Genomic DNA, 19651 nt, shown 5'->3' on the forward strand with positions numbered 1-19651 from the left:
GTTATGTAGCAGTTAAGTGGCATTTGCTAGTTTATTCTGATTGTTTTGGGTGGCAAAGATGTTTACTCTTTCCTTTCAAATTTATTTAATAAATAATATATATTTTTTCTTAGGATGAAAGTGTGTTCTTTTTATATGTTTTATTTTTGTACATAATAATGTATGAAGGATACACGATAAAATGTGATTGCTTTATCATTGCAATAGCAAAATTAGATTGTAAAATTTATCACTTTCTGTTTTGTTTCTATACTTAATATTCTTGGTCTGTATATTAAACTATAGCAGATTTGATGAAACTGTTCTTCTCTCGTTACACCAGTATTTAAAATGTGAATCTATATCTTTTCAGGTACTTTGATCTCCCCAGTCTATTAATGTTTCTAAGTATGTAAACATCAATTAGCTCACTAAATTAAAGTTAGCAGATGAGTCAGCCATGTAATTTGTGACATTTTGAGTTATCAGGGCCATGAGGAAAGTATGTTTTTATGTGTGTGGGGGTGCTCTGATCTCATTGTCTTCGGGTGACAGGGACTTTACACATGTAAGACAAGGAGGTATGGCAGGGCACATTGTGAAATGCTAATCACTGTTATTATGCTGCTGCTTGAGACTGGACTGCTTTCCAAGAGAAGTCTCCACGAGTTGCAAAATATATACTATTGTTTTTCCTTTTAAGTGAACCTTTTAATTAGTAGGATATTGATATAGACTATAACTTTTTGGGTTTGTTTTATGGAGGGAATATTTTGAAAAATCTGTGAAATGAACTATATAGACAAAGTTCTAGAGTGAGTGAAATTAGATTTAAACTGTGAGGCTGGGCTCTATAAAGTTGTAAAATAAATACTAATCAATGGTCTAAGTAAAATCCAGGAAGGATTTGTGTTAATTTGACAAATGGGTTTAGAATTCTTGAGCCATTATTTTTTAGAAACCAGCTTTGTTCATACATCCTTTCTCTAATTTGCTTCACTTTTGATCTTTGATAAAACCAGCTGCAATTTTGTTTCATTAACAAACTTAACTGGTTAACAGATGTTTGTTTTGGCTTGATTGTGTCCTTTCTATTAGAAACAGCATAAGCATACATAGAAACCATGCTGGGCCTTTTCCTGTCTGTAGTTAGACAGGCGTTTCAGAAGAGCAACTTAATTTTATTTACAAGTTCAATTTTTGTTTCTCTGTACTATTATCGTAGGTATATTGTTGGTATATATACAAACATTTTAGCTCTTGTTTCCTGTCAGGGAGGTCTTTTGTTCTTAATCCTCCATCTGTTAGTTTAGTATCCAGCCCCCAACCCCCTTTTTTTCTAGCATTGCTGAATCTTAGCATGCGGGGAAAAGGTATTGCAGAAGAAGTAATTGAGATAATCAATGACTTTTCCACAGTTCTAGGGAGGGAATGGGACTAGCTTGGTGAATTTAGATAATTTCTTCCATCTTCTTTGATGTCCTTAAGCTACCATATGGAAAGCAGTGAGGCCTACAGGAAGGAGGTGAGCTTTGGTCTGGGCTGCCTGTGATACTCAAGAGTAATGTGGGCTGGGAGCCAGAGGCAGCACTTGAATGTTTCTGTAATAGTTTCTGATGTGGCTGGTCTTGCTTTTTGCCCGTGGTTTACTGCCATGCTTGTGACCCTCTCAGATTATGAATGAGAATGATGAAGTTCAAAAAACAGGAAAGATTATATGGGGTTAGAAACAGTAGTAAGAGAAGCAAAGAATGCCCAAATTAAAATTAAATATTAAGGATGTCAAATGATGATTCCTATTTGATATTTCAACTTGTTCCCCATATTGGTATTTTAATACCATGTAGAAGCTTCTACCTTATATCAAAACCCAACCCTAGCTATTGAGCTTTGAGAGGTGAGTAAAGCAGCCCCACACGGGATCTGTACCAGTGGAAGAATGTGGGCTGTTTGAAGAACAGAAGCTATTTCATCTAGTTAGGCTGCTAGAAGGTTGTGAGGAGACTGGGGAAGGCAGGCAATGGAAGGAGCCAGGAAGATATTTTCCCCTTAACTTTGTAATTTACAGGATTGCACTATTTCTGGAAGTTGAAATAGTATAATCTGCACTGCATTTCTTTGGCCTACATTCACCCATTGTTAACATGTTGCCACATTTGTTCTTCCCCTGTGTGTCTGTATGTATGTTTTTAATCCTCACCTGAGGACTTTTTTTTTTTTTTTCAGATAGAGTGGGAGGAAGAGAGAGAAAGAAACATCTTCAGATAGAGTGGGAGGAAGAGAGAGAAAGAAACATCAATGTGAGAGAGACACATCGACTGGTTGCCACCCACATGACCCCATCTGGGGCTGGGGATGAACTGCAACTGAGGTATGCGCCCTTATCAGGAACTGAACCCAGGCCTCTCTGGTCCACAAGCCGACTCTTTAACTGCTGAGCCAAAACAGCCAGGGCTGTATGTATGTTTTTATGTGTATATGTATTTACACATATACATGTACATACTCATAATGTGGCTGAACTATTTGAAAATTCATAACAAACATAATGATACTAAGATATCATGATATTAAGTTTGTGTGTGTGTGTGTGTGTGTGTGTGTGTGTTTGCGGGAGGGAGAGAGGGAGGAAGAAAGAGAGAGAAACATCAATGTGAAAGAGACACATTGACTGATTGCCACCCGCATGACCCCAACCAGGACCGGGGATGTACTGCAACCGAGGTACATGCCCTTAGCAGGAACTGAACCCGGGACTCTCTGGTCCATGGGCCAGTGCTCCAACTACTGAGCCAAACTGGCCAGGGCCACGATATTAAGTTATAATAATAACTGTATATCAGGGGACATTGTCCTGTGTGACCACAATACTATTACCTCATGTAAGAAATTCAGCAGTGAAACAAGAATGTTATCTAATAGTCTATATTTCTCCCAAATGGCCCCAAACTGTCACTTTAAACTTTTGTTTTTGATCTAGGATCCAGTTAAGGGTAACAGGTTGCATTTGGTGGTTATATTTCCTTTAACAGAGAACAGTTTCCCTCTTTATTTTGCTTCTCCCATCAGTCACATTTTTGAACCATTTAGGTCAGTTTTGTAGGATGTTTGACAACTAATGTTTGTCTGATTGTGTCCTCATGATTGGATTCAGGGTAACCATTTTGTCAAGAATACTGCACTGGTGATGTTGTGTAGTTCCTCTTTTGTCACATAGGAGTTACATCCTTTCAGGTTATCTTGTTATTGGTGGTGCTTTATCAGTTGGTTAAGATGTTTTTGCTAGATCTCTTAGTAAAGGCACCTTTTCCCTTTTGTAGTTAATAAGTAATTTGTACAGTGATACTTTGAGACCATGAATAACCTTTCATCCAGTGTATATGTTTCCTATTACTGCTGTAACAAATTACCACAAACAAGTGGCTTCAAACAATGCAGATTTATTGTCTTACAGTTCTGAAGGTCTGAAATCCAACATGGGGGTGATTGGATTAAAATCAGTATCCGCAGGGCTGCATTCTGGAGGCTCTGGGAGAGAATCTGTCTTCACTTTTTACAGCTTCTGCAGGCTGCCTGCATTCCTTGGCTCATGGCCCTTTCCCTTTGTCTTCAAAGCCAGCAGCATCATATCTGTCTATTTTTCCATTGTCACATTTTTCTCTGAACATAGCCTGGACAGCTTTAAAGGAGTCATGTGATTAGGTGGAGGCTATTTACATAATCCAGGATAATCTCCCCATCTCAAAGTCCTTAATCACAGCTGTAAGGACATTTTGCCATGTAAGGTGACAGAGTCACAAGTTCTTGGCATTAGGAAGTGGACATTGTGTGTGTGGGAAGGGGGGTAATATTCTGCCTGCCACACAGTGGTTTTTCAGTGTCCTCATCTAAATCATTTTTTTGCATAGGAGGTTGCAAATCGAAGGTTTTGGGGTTATGATGTATATTGTCTAAATTTGCTTAGAAAGGAATGAGTTACAGTTTATGGGAGTAATGCTAGTTGAAGAATGGGAGTCAAGAGGCCTGAGTTCTAGTTCTGATTATATATCCTGAATCATTTCCATGGGGACAGAAGCAGGGACTGCCCTCTGCTTCCATTTCATGTATTTACTCACCAGTTGAAGAGAGTGGATTTGGCAGTAGTAGCTTGAGAGTTGTTTTTTTTTTTTTTTAAATCCTCACTTGAGGATATTTTTTCATTTATCTTCAGACAGAGTGGGAGGGAGCGAGGGAGAGCGAGCGAGCGAGCGAGAGAGAGAGAGAGACATTGAGAAACATGGATGTGAGAGAGACACATTGACTGGTTGCCTCCCACACAACCCTGACCAGGGCCGGGTACCAAACTGCAACCGAGGTACATGCCCTTGACCAGAATCAAACTCACGACTCTTTGGTCTGAGGGCCAGTACTCTAACTGCTGAGCAGAACCGGCCAGGGAAGCTTGAGAGTTTTTAACATTTGGGGTTTGGATATCCAAAATGTTTTCTGAGACGTGCATTTAAAGTTGTAGAGGAAGATTTTTCACTTAAATGTCCACAGATGCATGAAAATATATAGGACAGTTTTTAGTAAGATAGGCTGTTTGGTGACATTTTAAAGATTCAAGTAACCTTTGGAGAATTTTATGTCTATTATTTATTTTATTTTAAATAAGTTTTTATTGATTTTAGACAGAGAAGAGGGAGAAGGAGAATGAGAGAGAGAGAGAAAGAAAATCATCAATGAGAGAGAAACATCGGTCTGTTTTATGCCCCCTGACAGGGATCGAGCCCAAAACCCAGGCATGTGCCTTGACCAGGAATTGAATGGGCAACCTCTTGGTGCATGAAACAACACTCAGTCAACTGAGCCATACTAGCCAGAGCTGTGTTTATTACCTAAATGAGAATATTCATTTAGAGATAGGCTGAAAAATAAGGACTTATTTAAAAGAACAATATCATGCTTATAATGTCATATGTCAATTATATCTTCATAAAGTTAGGCAAAAAGGAAAAAAATATGCAGGTAGATGTATAATTATATTTTTTCAGCTCTTAGTAAAAACTCAGAAAAAAATATTAATATTTACAAAGGCAGTTAACCTTAAGAATCCTCAGTTTCCTTTTATTTTACAATATTTTAGTGTAATCTTTTGCAGTAGCTCCCATTAGTTGGAATGCTTTGGAAATACTGACTGTTGCAATTGTAATAACTGTTTAGTTATCAGTCCATAAATGTGCTTTCCATAGCTGATAAAAAAGATGATCTTCTCATCTGATGAGCTCTGACCTCTGTAAACCTTCCAACTTATCTCGTTTTCTACCAGCTACTGAAATATAACAAGATGCCAACAATTACATCTTCACAAAGCATTTATACCAACTTATAAAATCATTTCTTTATTGGAAAATTGTGTAATATCTTGACTTCAATGTAACATGACACGTTGGTTAGCTATAAATCTTGTTTGGGTATGAACACAAGCCTGCAGGCAGTTTGCAGAACATTGATCAGGTGCAAATTGTATGTATTTTTCTAGCTTCTAAAGATTTCAGAGCAAAATGAAATAAATTGTTATCATCGAGATCACCACTTTTTAGGTCGTTTTTAAATCTGACATAGTAGAATATCACCATGCATCTTATGAGAAGTGCCTTGACTCTCCCGAAATCCATGATTTGTGTTGGTGACCATTTAAGTTCCCCATTTTCTCATTTGTCATACCAGGAGATATGATATACAACAAAAGCAAAAGAACATGGTTAAAATATGTACTTGTGCCTTATATAAATGTACATAATAAACAGCTCATATTAGATTTGAAGGCTCTACATATAACATGCAAGAAGAGATATTTTCATCTTAGTGCTTCCTGTCTATCAGGTAATGTTATAAGTATTTAATATATACAAAATAATTTTACATGAACCCTGAGATATGGTGCTGTTAATAATGGAATTTTATAGGTGAAGAAACAGGCCAGATAAGGTACGTTGCCCAAGAGTATCCAGGAAGTGTTGGAGGCTGGTGTTTCAGTCCTGGCACACAGGTTGGAGTACACTCATTTCACCATCACCTAGGTGTCTCATTTATTTGAAATCAACACATATCTATTGAATTCTTGTAACACATAAAGCACTGTACTGAGCACTCTGGAAGTTACAAAATATAAACTATATTCAAGCAGTAATTAAAATTACCAGTCGAAATGTGTCAAGACATGCAGCTGTGTGATTTCTCCTCAAATGAGCAGTGCGGTGATCTTTCTGTTCAGAGTGATTGAAATGTTCTTTTCTTTAGCAATGAGTTAGAACAGCCAGCACTTATAGATTGCTTACTAGGAGTCAGGCACTACTTAAAGTTCTTTGAATATAACTTGCCTGTGAGGTAGTACTTCTCTTCATTATTAGTTTGCAAAGGAGGGAACCGAGGCACATGAATTAAAGGACTTGCCCAAAGTGACATAGCTATTGTATAGTAGAGCTAAAATTCAAACCCAGGAATCTTGGCTCCATAGTCTGTACATTTAATCATTATATGACATGGACTCTTATGAAAATAAAATGAAGAAAAACTTTTTGTTAAACAGAAGTTATTGAAAAGAGTTACACGCAGGTTCTTATAAACCTGGACCTCTAAGTGACTAAAAAGTATTTATACTAGGAGTCACTGATAAAACTTGTTAAAATTCATTTAAGGTAGATTTTACTAACCTATGTTCTGAGGTAGAAGGAAGTACAGTATTCCTTTTTTTTTCAGTTTGTTTTTTCTTTATTATTTTTTTAGAGAGAGAGGAAGGGAGAGGGAGAGAGGGATAGAAGCATCAACGAGAGAGAACATTAATTGGCCGCCTCCTGCATGCCCCCCACTGGGGATTTGGCCCACGACCTGGATATGTGTCCTGACAGGGCATGAAACCAGTGACCTCTTGGTGCATGGGTCGACGCTCAACCCCTGAGCCACACTGGCTTGAAGATGTTAACGATGCTGATAATGTTCTTAGATTTAAAGTCCCTGGGAAGTTCTGAAATTTAACTTGCTTAACCTACAGTTTCCCAAGATAATTCGATGATGGGCTCTCTCCTCTCTCCTTTTTGCAACAACCATTCACTTGTCTGGAAATTTTTGCATTTGGTAACATAGTTTGGGTAGTGCTGATGTAAGGTTACATATACTGCTTATCCCTTTCCTCATTTCTCCCAAAGACACATCCCAAAGAAAACCGTTGATGAACTGAACTTGGAGTTTGTGCTTCAGAATAGAAAACCAAAAGTCATCAGATTCATTCCTTGTCTATAATGAATTAATTTAGTAAAACTGTTGTATGATTATTTTTCAACTGTGGAATAACATTTTAGAGTTGCAGGCAATTGTTGAGATCACCAAGTTCAGGGATTTTAAGCTGAGGTCCAAGGATGCCTTTCAGAGGATTTGTTAACCCCTGAGATTGTATGCAAAATGCTGGGTTTATGTATTTATGAGTGTTTTTCTGGAGCTTCTCCCCTCTCCCCTCCTTCAACAGGTCATTTGACTTAGGCCATTGGTTCCCATACTTGCTGCACATTTGAAATCATCTGAAGAGCTTTTAAAAATTTTGATTCCCAGATTGCTGCTCACACCTATTAAATTAGAATGTGTGGGTGGGAACCAGGTATTAGAAGTTTTTGAAGATCTCGGGTAATGCCACTGTGCAGCAAAAATTTGGGAATCACTGCCTGAGGCTAACTTTCTTCTTTTATAGATGAGCAAACAGGGTCTGCTTATGTGGTCCAGGAAACAGTCTAGATGTGTTAATTGGGCAGGGCCCTAGTTCTTGCTAAAAGAGATCTTAGAGGTCATTGTAAAGGAGTCTTATGAGGAAGTAGCTCTGGAGCCAGAATTCTTAGGTTCAAATCCTGACTTTTCCACTGGGCAAGTGTAGTCTGTGTCTCTGCTCAGCTGACAGACACATGGAGATAACGAGCACCCGTAGGGACAGTTTGCTACAAGCACATGGCCCTGAGAGAGCGAGGAGTGATCTTTTCCTGGCCCTGATAGAAAGGGCAGCTGACCAGAGTCCAGGGCTGGGGGTGGGGTAGTAGCCCCTGGCACCCCTTCCCTGGACATCCTGCTCTTGAGGGAAAAGTGTAATTTGATGTCCTTGATCACCCTCTCATGAAGACCTCCTCTCCTCTTGGAGTCTTGCTCTAGTCAGGGTCCATGAAGGACTAAAATCCATGTTTCTGTGTTTTCTTTTCTCCATGTCTTGTTATTTAAATAGTCAGAAAAAGAATCTGTTTTAAGACTAACCATGCTCATTGTACAGACTTTGAAAAATACAGAAAGATTCAGGGGTGATACACTAAGATTGCAAATTTTACTCCAAAGATAACTACTGTTACAAGTTTGTATTTTCTTCCAGGCTTTCCCTCTTTCATGTATATATTTGTTACATTTAAATAAAAAGAGGAATATGTTGGTATATAATTTTGTGTTTTGCTTCCTACATTTAAAATCTGTTGTGAGCCCTGGCCGGTTTGCCTCAGCAGTTAGAGCGTCGGCCTGTGGACCAGAGAGTCCCGGGTTCAGTTCCCGTAAGGGCACGAACCTTGGTTGCAGTTTGTCCACAGCCCCGGTTGGGGTCGTGTGGGTGACAACCAGTAGATGTGTCTCTCTCGCATTGATGTTTCTCTCTCTCTCTTCCCCCTCTCTCCCTTTCTCTCTATCTGAAGATAAATGTAAAAATGCCCTCAGGTGAAGATGAAAAAAACAAAACAAAACTGTTGTGAGCCTTCCTCATATTCTTGATGATTCTTTGAAATGTGACATTAAATGGCTGGTGGTATTTCTCATGTTTTTGTTTAACATTTAGGATGTTCCTACTTTTTTTTTTTAAAGCTTTTACAAATAATACTGCCACTAAAATTTTTGTGTATGCATGGATAATTATTCCTTCCAGGATAGATTATTAGAGGAGGTATACTGGGGTATAAACATAAATTATTTTTCTAGGACTTTTGGAACATATTGTCAAAAAGTGGTCCAAAGAATAGTAACAATTTATACTCTTGGGCAGAGTATGAGAGCCTTGGGTGGCATCTCCTTGCTTCCTTGCCTTTCCTTTATCTGTTACTGTGGTAGAGGGAAGAGTGGAGTCCCTGTTACTTTACTTTGCATTTCTTTAATTATGAATGACTTGAACATTTTTAATGCTTAATGGTTGTTGCTCAGTAACTATAGTGTTGTGATTATTTCCCCATCCTTCATTACTGTGCCTTAGAGGCAACCATCTTTAACTTTTTCAACTATATTTAGTAATTTTTTCTGGAAGTTAGAGTTTTGTATTTTTTTTACATTAAAAATCATTCGGTTTTATTAATGAAAATATAAGTTCACACATAGACTAAATAAAAGCCTGGAAACCAACTGCATGGTCCATGGACAAGATACAGATTACAAGCAGTTAAGAAGCATTCTGGTTCTTCTGATATAATGATCTTAGAGCTCTGTTTCCTATGGGTTTAAATACTGAGACTAATATAGAGTTTTGTATTATTTTTAATCCTCACCCAAGGATATTTTTCCATTGATTTTTTTTTTTTTTTCAGATAGAGTGGGAGGGAGGGAGAGAGAGAACATCGATGTGAGAGAGACACATTGATTGGTTGCCTCCCACACAACCCTAACCAGGGCCAGGGATTGAACCTGAAACTGAGGTATGTGTGTCTTTGACTGGGAATCGAACCCGTGACTCTTTGGTGGAGGGCCGATTCTCTTAACTGCTAAGCCAAACTGGCCAGGGTAAGTTTTGTATTTTTTAAAGATTCTTTTACATGATGTTTCTTGAATTTCAATTTTAGACATTTTCTATTGACTTCTTGTTGGAGAAACTGAGGATAAAGGTTTCTTATACACATATACTGTTTTCTTTCCCATTTCCCTTCTCATCTCAGTGTAATTAAGTCTTCATTTTTGCTTAGGTCAGTATTTGTATCCAGTGTTTATATTTTTACAAGTATGAAAATATTGTTCAGCAAAGGCATGAAGTATAACTATTATTAATCTTTGTGATTTTTCTTCGTTAGTTTTAGAAAGCTCTTCTCTATCTTGACTTCAGAGAGGCATTTACTAATATTTCCCTCTAGTTTTTTGTTTGTCTTTAGTGATATGTTTAAATCCTTAAAATTATCTACAATTTTAATTTTAGAAAATGGTGAAAGGATTTTTAAATAATTTACTGATTGTTTCAGGATCATGTATTAAAATTCTTACTCTCCCCACTAATTTATGATGTCTTTTTAAAAAATCACATAAAACTATATCTTTCAGCCTTGGCTAGTTTGGCTCAGCGGTTAGAGCGTCAGCCTACGGTCCAGAGAGACCCGGGTTCAGTTTCCGCTCAGGGCACGTACTTTAGTTGCTGTTTGTCCCTGGCCCTGGTTGGGTCGTGTGGGTGGCAACCACTCGATGTGTCCCTTTCACGTCGATGTTTCTCTCTCTCCTTCCCACTCTATCTGAACAAAATATTGAAAACTGTCCTCGGGTGAGGATAAAAATATAATAATAATAACTATCTTTCAGAAATCTGGATCTCTCAATATGCATCCTCACTTTTGCTTTTGAAATTTTGATTTCGTTAACTTTCCAACTTTTATTTCACTTCATCTCATTTAACCTGTGGAGTTGTCTCCAGTTTTGCTTTGGAATGTAGGGGAGGAGGAAGGAAGGAGGCAAGAGGCAAGTGGCCTCCATGGTACAGTATTCCCATTCCCAGGGGTTTCTAGAATGTGTAAATCACTTGAAATCATTTTCCCCTAAATTCTGTGGGTCTTTAGACAGTCTTACCTAGATCTGTGTGTCAGCCTTTGTTTCATGAAGTTCTTAGAATCATTTAGTGAACCTGAGGTTGAGAAAAGGGTTTATTTTAGCTGATTAGCAATTGGCTTTAATGACATAAAAGTGCATTTGTCAGGGATCCTTTCTGACCTAAATCTTACACTGTTGGGTTACCTGTTGGGTATGTCTTTAAGTTGTTGTCCATCAGACTTTGGCCCCCCGCTCTGCCATCTGACCTCTCTAGCTGCCTCACTCACATTCAGTGTTGCCCAAAGGTTTACGTTGGGTTGTGAATTTCCTAAACTTACTTCTGTTACTGATTTCTAATTTCACTCCATTGTGGTCAGAGAACAAAGTTTGTATGATTTCATTCCTTTTACATCTATTGAGGCTTGCTTTATGGCCTAACATATAGTCTATCCTGAAACGTGTTCCAGTTACACTTGAGAAGAATGTGTATTCTGCTGTTGTTGGGTGGCAGTATCTATAGATGTTTGTTATGGCTAGTTGGTTTGTAGTGCTATTCAAGACTTCTGTTGTTCATCTTCTGCTTGGTTATTCTGTTATTAAAAGTGTAATATTGAAGACTCCAGCTGTTATTGTTGAATTCTTCGTTTCTTCTTTTAATATTGTTACTTTTCTTTAATGAATATTGAGGCTTTGTTTTTAGGTGCTTGCTTTATTTATTTATTTATTTATTTATTTATTTATTTATTTATTTATTTATTTTCCTCACCCGAGGACATTTTTCTATTTTTTGTTCAGGTAGAGTGGGAGGGAGAGAGAGGAAGAGAGAGAGAAACATCAACGTGTAAAGGACACATCGAGTGGCTGCCACCCGCACAGCCAACTAGGGCAGGGGACAAACTGCAACTGAGGTACGTGCCCTTAGCGGGAACTGAACCCGGGTCTCTCTGGACCGCAGGCCGACGCTCTAACCGCTGAGCCTAACCGGCCAGGGCGGTGCATTTATACGTATTATTGTTATATTTTCTCGATATATTGATCCTTTCATCATTACACAATGTCCTTTTTTGTTTCTAGTAACAATTTCTGTGTTCAAGTCTTTCCTGATACTCATTTAGCCACTTCACCTTTCTTTGGTTACTGTTTGTTTTGCATGGTATATCTTTTTCCATTCTTTTTACTTTCAACCTTATGTCTTTGAATCTTGTAGACAGCATAAACAGTGCTGCTATGGATACTCATGTAAAAGTGTTTGTTTGAATGTGTGTTTTTAATTCTTTTGGATATAAACCAAGATTGGAATTACAGGGTCATATGAGAATTTTATGTTTAACTTTTTGAGGAACTCCCTAACTGCTTTCAACAGTGGCTGAACCACTTTATATTCCCATCAGCAATGTATAAGTGTTTGGATTTCTCTATGTTCTCATCAACATTTGTTATCCCCCACCCCCTTTATTTAGTAGGCTAATGCTCGCTTGTTTTCTTTTTTAGAATCTTCTTGGTTAATTGTGGTTGCTTGTTTTTCTGCATAGATGTTAAAGTCAGCTGATTAGTTTCAAAAGATCTTGTGATTTTATTGTAGTTTTCAGTGTATAGAATGGTATTCCTTTTTTTTAAAATTTGTTTTTGTTAATCCTCACCTAAGGATATTTTTTCATTGATTTTTAGAGAGAGTGAAAGGGAGGGTGGTGGAGGAAGGGAGAGAGAGACATTGATGTGAGAGAGAGTCATTGATTGGTTGCCTCCCAAACTTGTTCTGAGCAGGGTGGAGATCAAACCTGCATCCCGGATACATGCTCTTGACCAGGAATCAAACTTGTGACCCTTCAGTGCTCAGGCCGATGCTCTCTAACCACTGTGCAACACTGGCCAGGGCTAGAATGGTCTAATAGTGAGTCTTATATATTGAAGAATAGGTATATCTTTCCACTTTTTAATCTATTCTTTTACTTAAATTTCTTCATTGTGGAAGATTTTAAGCACGTAAAAAATCAAGAGCAGTGTTCAACTTTACCAGCTATGGCAGTAATTAGCTCATGACCACTCTCGTTTCAGTTATATTCCTACCCACTCCCCTAGCCCCTGGCACTACTGAATTATTTTGAAACAAATCCCAGACATTATCTCATTTTATCTATAAATATTTCTATAATATAACCACTATCATCCATTAAAATCTTTTGTATGTGAGTGTATAGAGTGTGGATAGTATGTACTGAAGGATTTTAACTCTCTGTTAAATGAATTTCTGGGTATGGTTTGTTTGTTTGTTTTTTTTTTTGGTACGTGTCCCTATGGGAACCGAACCCGGGACTCTGGCCTGCAGGCCGATGCTCCAACCGCTGAGCAAAACCGGCCAGGGCCTGGGTATGGTTTTTTTGGATTGCCATTGTAAATGGAGTCTTCCATTACACTTTCTCATTGATTCTTTTTTTAATACAGGAAAGTTATTGTTTTTATATATTAATTTTGTGCCTGACCACCTTACTGAATTATATTTTTGTATATAATACATTTTAGTTTGTCATATTGGGTTTTCCAGGTATATAATGCTGTGATCTGCAAATTATGATCATTTAAATTTTACTGTCTCCTTTCTTATTTCTATACCTTAAATCTTTCTTTTGTCTGAATTTTATCAGCTCTAGTACCTCCTTAATGATGTTAAAGAATACTGGTGATAGTGGATATGTTTCAGGGGGATTCCTCAGTATCTTCCAACTAAACATGATGCTGACTTAATGTATTTATCATGTTAAAGAAGTTTCATCAGGTATGAAATTTTTATTTTATCAAATGTCTTTTCAGCATTTATGGAGATACTATGTTTCTCCTTTGACCTTTAATATCATTAATTATAATAACTGATTTCTTAATATTTAACCTTCTTTGCTTTCTGACTTTTAATCCCACATGTTCATGGTGTATTATTTATTTAATGAATGACATTCCTTTGAATAGCAAATTTTCCCAGCATATTTAAAAACGTTAGTTTTAATAAATTCTCCTGCAACATTTTAGAAGCACATCTATTCAGTAAAGAAGTGTTATTAGTAAGTTTATTTCTTGTTGCCCATCTTTTTGTTATGCTCATCACGTTGGGGTTGTGTGAGAGAGAGAGAGAGAGAGAGAGAGAGAGCAAGAGCGAGCATGAGTGCGCCAGAGAGGATAGAGGGGAAGGAGGGAGACAGAACACAACCTTGTGCAAACAAGATAAAACACATATAAAGTGAAAAGTAAAAGTTATTTCTCATTGGCCCTGCATGTTATTCCCCTAAAATAGCTTTCCAAAGACAGTTACATTAGTGATTTACATGTATTCTTCCAAGTCTTTTAAAAGCATTTATAAATAAATACTATACAACTGTGTGTATACATATTTTAACAAAGAATTTATGCTTTTGGTACTTCTTGTTCTTTTTTTTTCTTGTTTATTAATTTATTTTTGTTACAGATGTGCCCCCCACCCTGCAGACACTGATCTTCCCTATCCCGCCCCCTCACCAAGCATTGTTGTCTATGTCCACTGGTTACATATACATGCATATGAGTTTTTTGGTTTATCTCATCCCTGCCCCCCGCCCTTCTCTTCTGAGGTTTGTCAGTCCAAACCATACTCCTTTCTATGTTTCTGGGCCTGTTTTGTTCATCAGCTTTTTTTGGTCATTATATTCCACAAATAAGTTAGACCATGTGGTATTTGTCTTTCTCTGATTGGCTTATTTCACTTAGTATGATACTCTCCAGGTCCCTCCATGACATTTCAAAGGATACACGATCTTTCTTTCTTACAGCTGCATAATGTTCCATTGTGTATATGTACCACAGCTTTTTTATCCACTTATCTATTGATGGACATTTGGGCTGTTTCCAGATCTTAGCTATTGTAAATAGTGCCGCTATGAACATAGGGGTACATATATTCTTTCTAATTGGTGTTTCAGGCTTCTTCGAGTATATTCTTGGTGCCTGGGGTCAACGCTCAACCACTGAGCCACACCAACCTGGCTTCGAGTATATTCTTAGAAGTGGGTTTACTGGGTCACATGGAAGTTCCATTTTTAATTTTTTGAGGAACACCATATTGTTTTCCATAGTGGCTGCACCAGTCTGCATTTACACCAGCAGTGTACTGGAGTCCCCTTTTCTCCACATCCTCGCCAGCACTTGTTTGATGATTTGTTGATGGTGGTCATTCTGGCAGGTGTGAGGTGATACCTCATAGTTGTTTTAATTTGCATCTCTCTAATGATTAGTGACGTTGAACATTTTTTCATGTCTCTTGGCCATTTGTATGTCCTGTTTGGAGAGGTGTCTATTTAGGTCCTTTGCCCATTTTTAAATTGGGTTCTCTGTCTCCCTTTTGTTGAGTTGTATGAGTACTCTATATATTTTGGAAATTAACCCCTTATCTGATGTATCCTTGGCAGTTATGGGTTCCCTTTCCATTTTGATGGTTGTTTCTTTCACTGTGCAGAAGCTTTTTAGTTTGATGTAGTGTCGTGTATTAATTTTTTCTCTTTGTTTCTCTTGCCTTAGGTGATGTATCAATGAAAATTCTGCTGCGTGTGATGTCTGAAATTTTGTTGCCTACATTTTCTTCTAGGATTTTTAAAGATTTAAGCGTCACATTTAAGTCGTTTATGCATTTTGAGTTTATTCTTGTGTATGGTATAAGTTGGTGGTCTAGTTTCATTTTTTTGCATGTAGCTAGTCTAGTTTCATTTTTTTGCATGTAGCTGTCCAATTTTCCCAACACCATTTATTAAAGAGGCTGTCTTGACTCCATTGTATGCTCTTGCCACCTTTGTCAAATAGTAATTGAGCATAATGCCTTGGGTCTCTTTCCCGGTTCTTTGTTCTGTTCCATTGATCTATATGCCTGTTCTTGTGCCAGTACCAGGCTGTTTTGATTACAGTGGCTTTGTAGTATAACCTGATATCTGGTATTGTGATCCCTCCTACTTTGTTCTTTTTGAAGATTGCTGTGGCTATTTGGGGTCTTTTTGGTTCCATATGAACTTTTGAAGTATTTGTTCTAGTTCTGTGAAATATGTCGTCGGTATTTTGATGCATTTAATCTATAGTTTTCTTTGGATAGTATGGACATTTTAATGATGTTAATTCTTTCAATCCATAAACCAAGTTTATGCTTTCACTGTTTTATATCTTCCTGTATTTTTTTTTTTTAATGTCTTGTAGTTTTCTGCAAATAGGTCCTTCTTTGGTTAAGTTTAATTTTAGGTATCTTAATTTTTTTCATGCAATGGTAAATGGGATTTTTTTTTTTTAGTTTCTTTTTCTGTGAGTTTATTATTGGTGTATAAGAATGCCATCGATTTCTTGATGTTAATTTTGTATCCTGCCACCTTACCAAATTCATTTATTAAATTTAGTAGATTGTTGATGAATTCTTTATGGTTTTTTATGTACAATATCATGTCATCTGCAAATAATGACAGTTTTTCTTCCTCCTTTCCAGTTTACATCCCTTTTATTTTTTCTTTTTGTCTGATTGCTATGGCTAAGACTTCCTGGACTATGTTAAATAAGAGTGGCAAAAGTGGGCATCCCTGTCTTGTTCCCATTCTTAAGGGGAATACTTTTATTTTACGTTTTTAAATTTTTATTTATTTAATCTTGTTGAATGTATTATAGATGTTCCTCATTTTTCCCCCATTGCCCCCCTCCTCCCCACCCCTGCCCCCCTCCTGCCTTTTCCCACACTGTTGTCTGTGTCCATGGGTTATGCATATATGCATATAAGTTCTTTGGTTTATTTCTTCCCACCCCCCAACCCCCCTTCCCTTTGAAGTTTGTTAGTCTAGCAACCAAGTTATACTTCTTAATTCCTTCACCTTTTTCACCCATTCCCCCATCCCCCCTCTCATCTGGCAACCAACAAAATGTTCTCTATATCTATGGGAATGTTTCTGTTCTGCTTGTTCATTTTGTTTGTAGATTCCATTGTTGATAGCTATGTATTCATTGCCATTTTGTTTGTTCATATTTTTTATCTTTTTCTTCAAGAAGACTCTTCAGCATTTCATACAATAATGGTTTGGTGGTGATGAACTCCTTTAGCTTTTCCTTGTCTGGGAAACTCATTATATGGCCATCGATTCTAAATGACAGCTTTGCAGGATAGAGTAATCTTGGTTGTAGGTTCTTGCTTTTCATCACTCTGAATATTTCTTGCCACTCCCTTCTGGCCTGCAAACTTTCTTTTGAGAAATCAGCTGACAGCCTTATGGGAACTCCCTTGTAGGTAAGTAACTGCTTTTCTCTTGCTGCTTTTAAGATTCTCTCTTTGTCTTGATCCTTTTGCATTTTGATGATGATGTATCTTGGTGTGGGCCTCTTGAGGTTCATCTTGTTTGAGACTCTCTGTGCTTCCTGGATGTGTATGTCTGTTTCCTTCACCAAGTTAGGCAAGTTTTCTGCCATTATTGTTTCAAACAGGTTTTCAATTTCTTGTTCTCTGTCTTCTCCTTCTGGCACCCCCATGATGCAAATGTTGGTACAATTAAAATTGTCCCAGAGGCTCCTTACAGTATCCTCATTTTTTTGGATTCTTTTTTCTTTTTTGCTGTTTTGATTGGGTGCTTTTTGCTTCCTTATATTCCAAATTGATGGTTTGCTTCTTGGCTTTACCTACTCTACTATTGAGTCTGTGTAAATTATTCTTTATTTCAGTTCGTGCCTCCTTCATTTCTGACTGCTCCTTTTTAATGCTTTTGAAGCCCTAACTAAATTCACCGAGGTTCGCACTATGTTCATTGACCATCCTTATAAGCAGTATTTTGAACTCAGCATCTGTTAGGTTGTTTATCTCCATTTCACTTATTTCTTTTCTTGGGGATCTGTTCTGTTCTTTCATTTGGGACCTGTTTCTTTGTCTCCTCATTTTGGCTGCCTCCCTGTGTTTGTTTCTATATATTACTTAACGAGAGGTATGGGGCTAGCTGAGACAGGTGCTGCTTGTTTGAAAGAATTTAGGAAAATCTGAAGCATGATCCAAGACAGGTCAATCCTATAGTTAACCAACTGGCAACAGCTTGGGTGGGCATGCAAATTGGGTGGGGTGGGGCCTCAGGAAATCACCACGGTTGGGCAAACTGTGAGCCTGGTTGCTGGAGTCCCAGATAAGGCGGCTGTAAGGGCTCACCAACAGCCTCTGACAGCTTGTCTGTCCCAGAGAAAGCCCCCTCTCCAGCCCTCGCTCCAATGCCAAACAGCTCAGTTCTTCCCTGTATGTCTTTGGCGCCCCTCGAGCTGCCTCCCCTCCAAGCTTACAGGGAGTGCAAATGATTTGTCTGTGTGCGGGCCCTTTAAGAGGAGCTGCCTGGTGCTCCAGCAGCCTCAGCCTCTCTCAGCCTCAGTTTGCGCTGTTTTTTCCATCCAAAAGTTATGGGGACTTCTCTTCCTGGCAGTGGAACCCTGTGCGGGGTGCCTTGTGTGGGACGGGGACCCCTCAGTCCTCAGGGAGGACCTTCCCAGCCAAGGAGTCCTCCTAATTTTTATCCGCCACACGTGAGTGTGGGACCAGCCCGTCTACCTCCGCCCCTCCTACCAGTCTCGATGTGGATTTCAGGCGGCTCTGAATGATGGTTGTTCTGTAGTTTGTTGTAACTTTGATGTGGTTGTGGGAGGACGAGATACTGCATTTGCCTACACCACCATTTTGACCGGAAGTCCATGGGGAATGCTTTTAGTTTTTGCCCATTGAGTATGATGTTAGCTGTAGGTTTTTCATATATGGCTTTTATTATGTGGAGATATGATCTCTCTGTTCCCACATTGCTGAGCATTTTTATCAGAAATAGGTACTGGTTTTGTTGAATGCTTTTTAAGTGTCTATTGATATGATCATGTGGTTTTTATCTTTCATTTTGTTTATGTGGTGTATCATATTATTGATTTGCAAATATTGTACTAGCCTTGCATCCCTGGGATGAGCCCCATTTGGTCATGGTGAATAATTTTTTTGATGTATTGCTGATCCAATTTGCTAATATTTTGTTAAGGATTTTGGCATCTGTGTTCATTAGGTATTGGCCTAAGTTTTTTTTCTTTGTGATGTTTTTATCTGGGTTTGGAATTAGAATTATGCTGGCCTCATAAAATGAGTTTGGAAGTCTTCCTTCTTCTTGAATTTTTGGGACTAGTTTGAAGAGAATGGGTGTTAGTTCTTCTCTGAATGTTTGGTAAAACTCCATGAAGACGTCCAGGCCCGGGCTTTTGTTTGCTGGGAGATTCTTGATCACATCTTCAATTTCCTTAGTTACTGGTCTGTTCAAGTTTTTTGTCTCCTCCAGGTTTAGTGTTGGGAGATTATGTGTTTCTAGAAATTTGTCCATTTTGCCTAGATTGTCCAATTTGTTGGCATATAATTGTTCATAGTATTTGTTAATGATCCTTTGTTTTTCTGTGATGTCAGTTGTTACTTCTCTTTCAGTTCTTATTGGTTTATTTGGGTCCTCTGTTTCTTGGTGAGTCTAGCTAAGGGTTCATCAGTCTTGTTTATGTTTTCAAAGAACCAGCTCTTTGTTTCATTGATCTTTTGAATTGTTTTTTTTGGTCTCTCTGTCTTTCATTTATGCTCTGATCTTTACTGTTTCTTTCCTTCTACTTGCTCTGGGTTTGTTTGTTTTCTAGTTCTTTAAGTTGTGAAGTTAGATAGTCAGTTAGAAACTTTTCTTGTTTCTTGAGATAGGCCTGTAGTGTTACGAACTTTCCTCTCAGGACTGTTTTCACTGCGTGCAGTAGATTTTGTGTTGTATTTTCCTTTTCATTGGTTTCCAGGAAGTTTTTTGTTTCTTCCTTGACCTCTGTGTTAACCCATTCATTGTTTAATAATATGCAATTTAGACTCCATGTGTTTAAATGTTTTTAATGTAATTGA

At 38.0% G+C, this 19651-nt stretch overlaps 1 protein-coding gene across 10 annotated transcripts in view; it reads left to right on the top strand.

Moving 5' to 3' along the window:
* KAT6B (lysine acetyltransferase 6B) overlaps positions 1 to 19651 on the top strand; it is a 196124-nt gene that overhangs the window by 20918 nt on the left and 155555 nt on the right. Inside the window, exons 1-2 of one of the 10 annotated variants that reach the window (XM_036265076.1) lie at positions 5698 to 5844; positions 13389 to 13519. The exons of 8 other annotated variants lie outside the window; for them this stretch is intronic. In XM_036265076.1, the coding sequence (XP_036120969.1) occupies positions 13499 to 13519 (21 nt within the window). In that variant the 5' untranslated portion in view covers positions 5698 to 5844; positions 13389 to 13498. Of the gene's footprint in view, positions 1 to 5697; positions 5845 to 13388; positions 13520 to 19651 lie in introns of those variants that run through there. One more of the 10 variants, XM_036265075.1, reaches the window with a different exon arrangement.

The sequence above is a fragment of the Molossus molossus genome, unplaced genomic scaffold (genome assembly GCF_014108415.1).
Source record: "Molossus molossus isolate mMolMol1 unplaced genomic scaffold, mMolMol1.p scaffold_m16_p_17, whole genome shotgun sequence".
Lineage (NCBI taxonomy): Eukaryota > Metazoa > Chordata > Mammalia > Chiroptera > Molossidae > Molossus > Molossus molossus.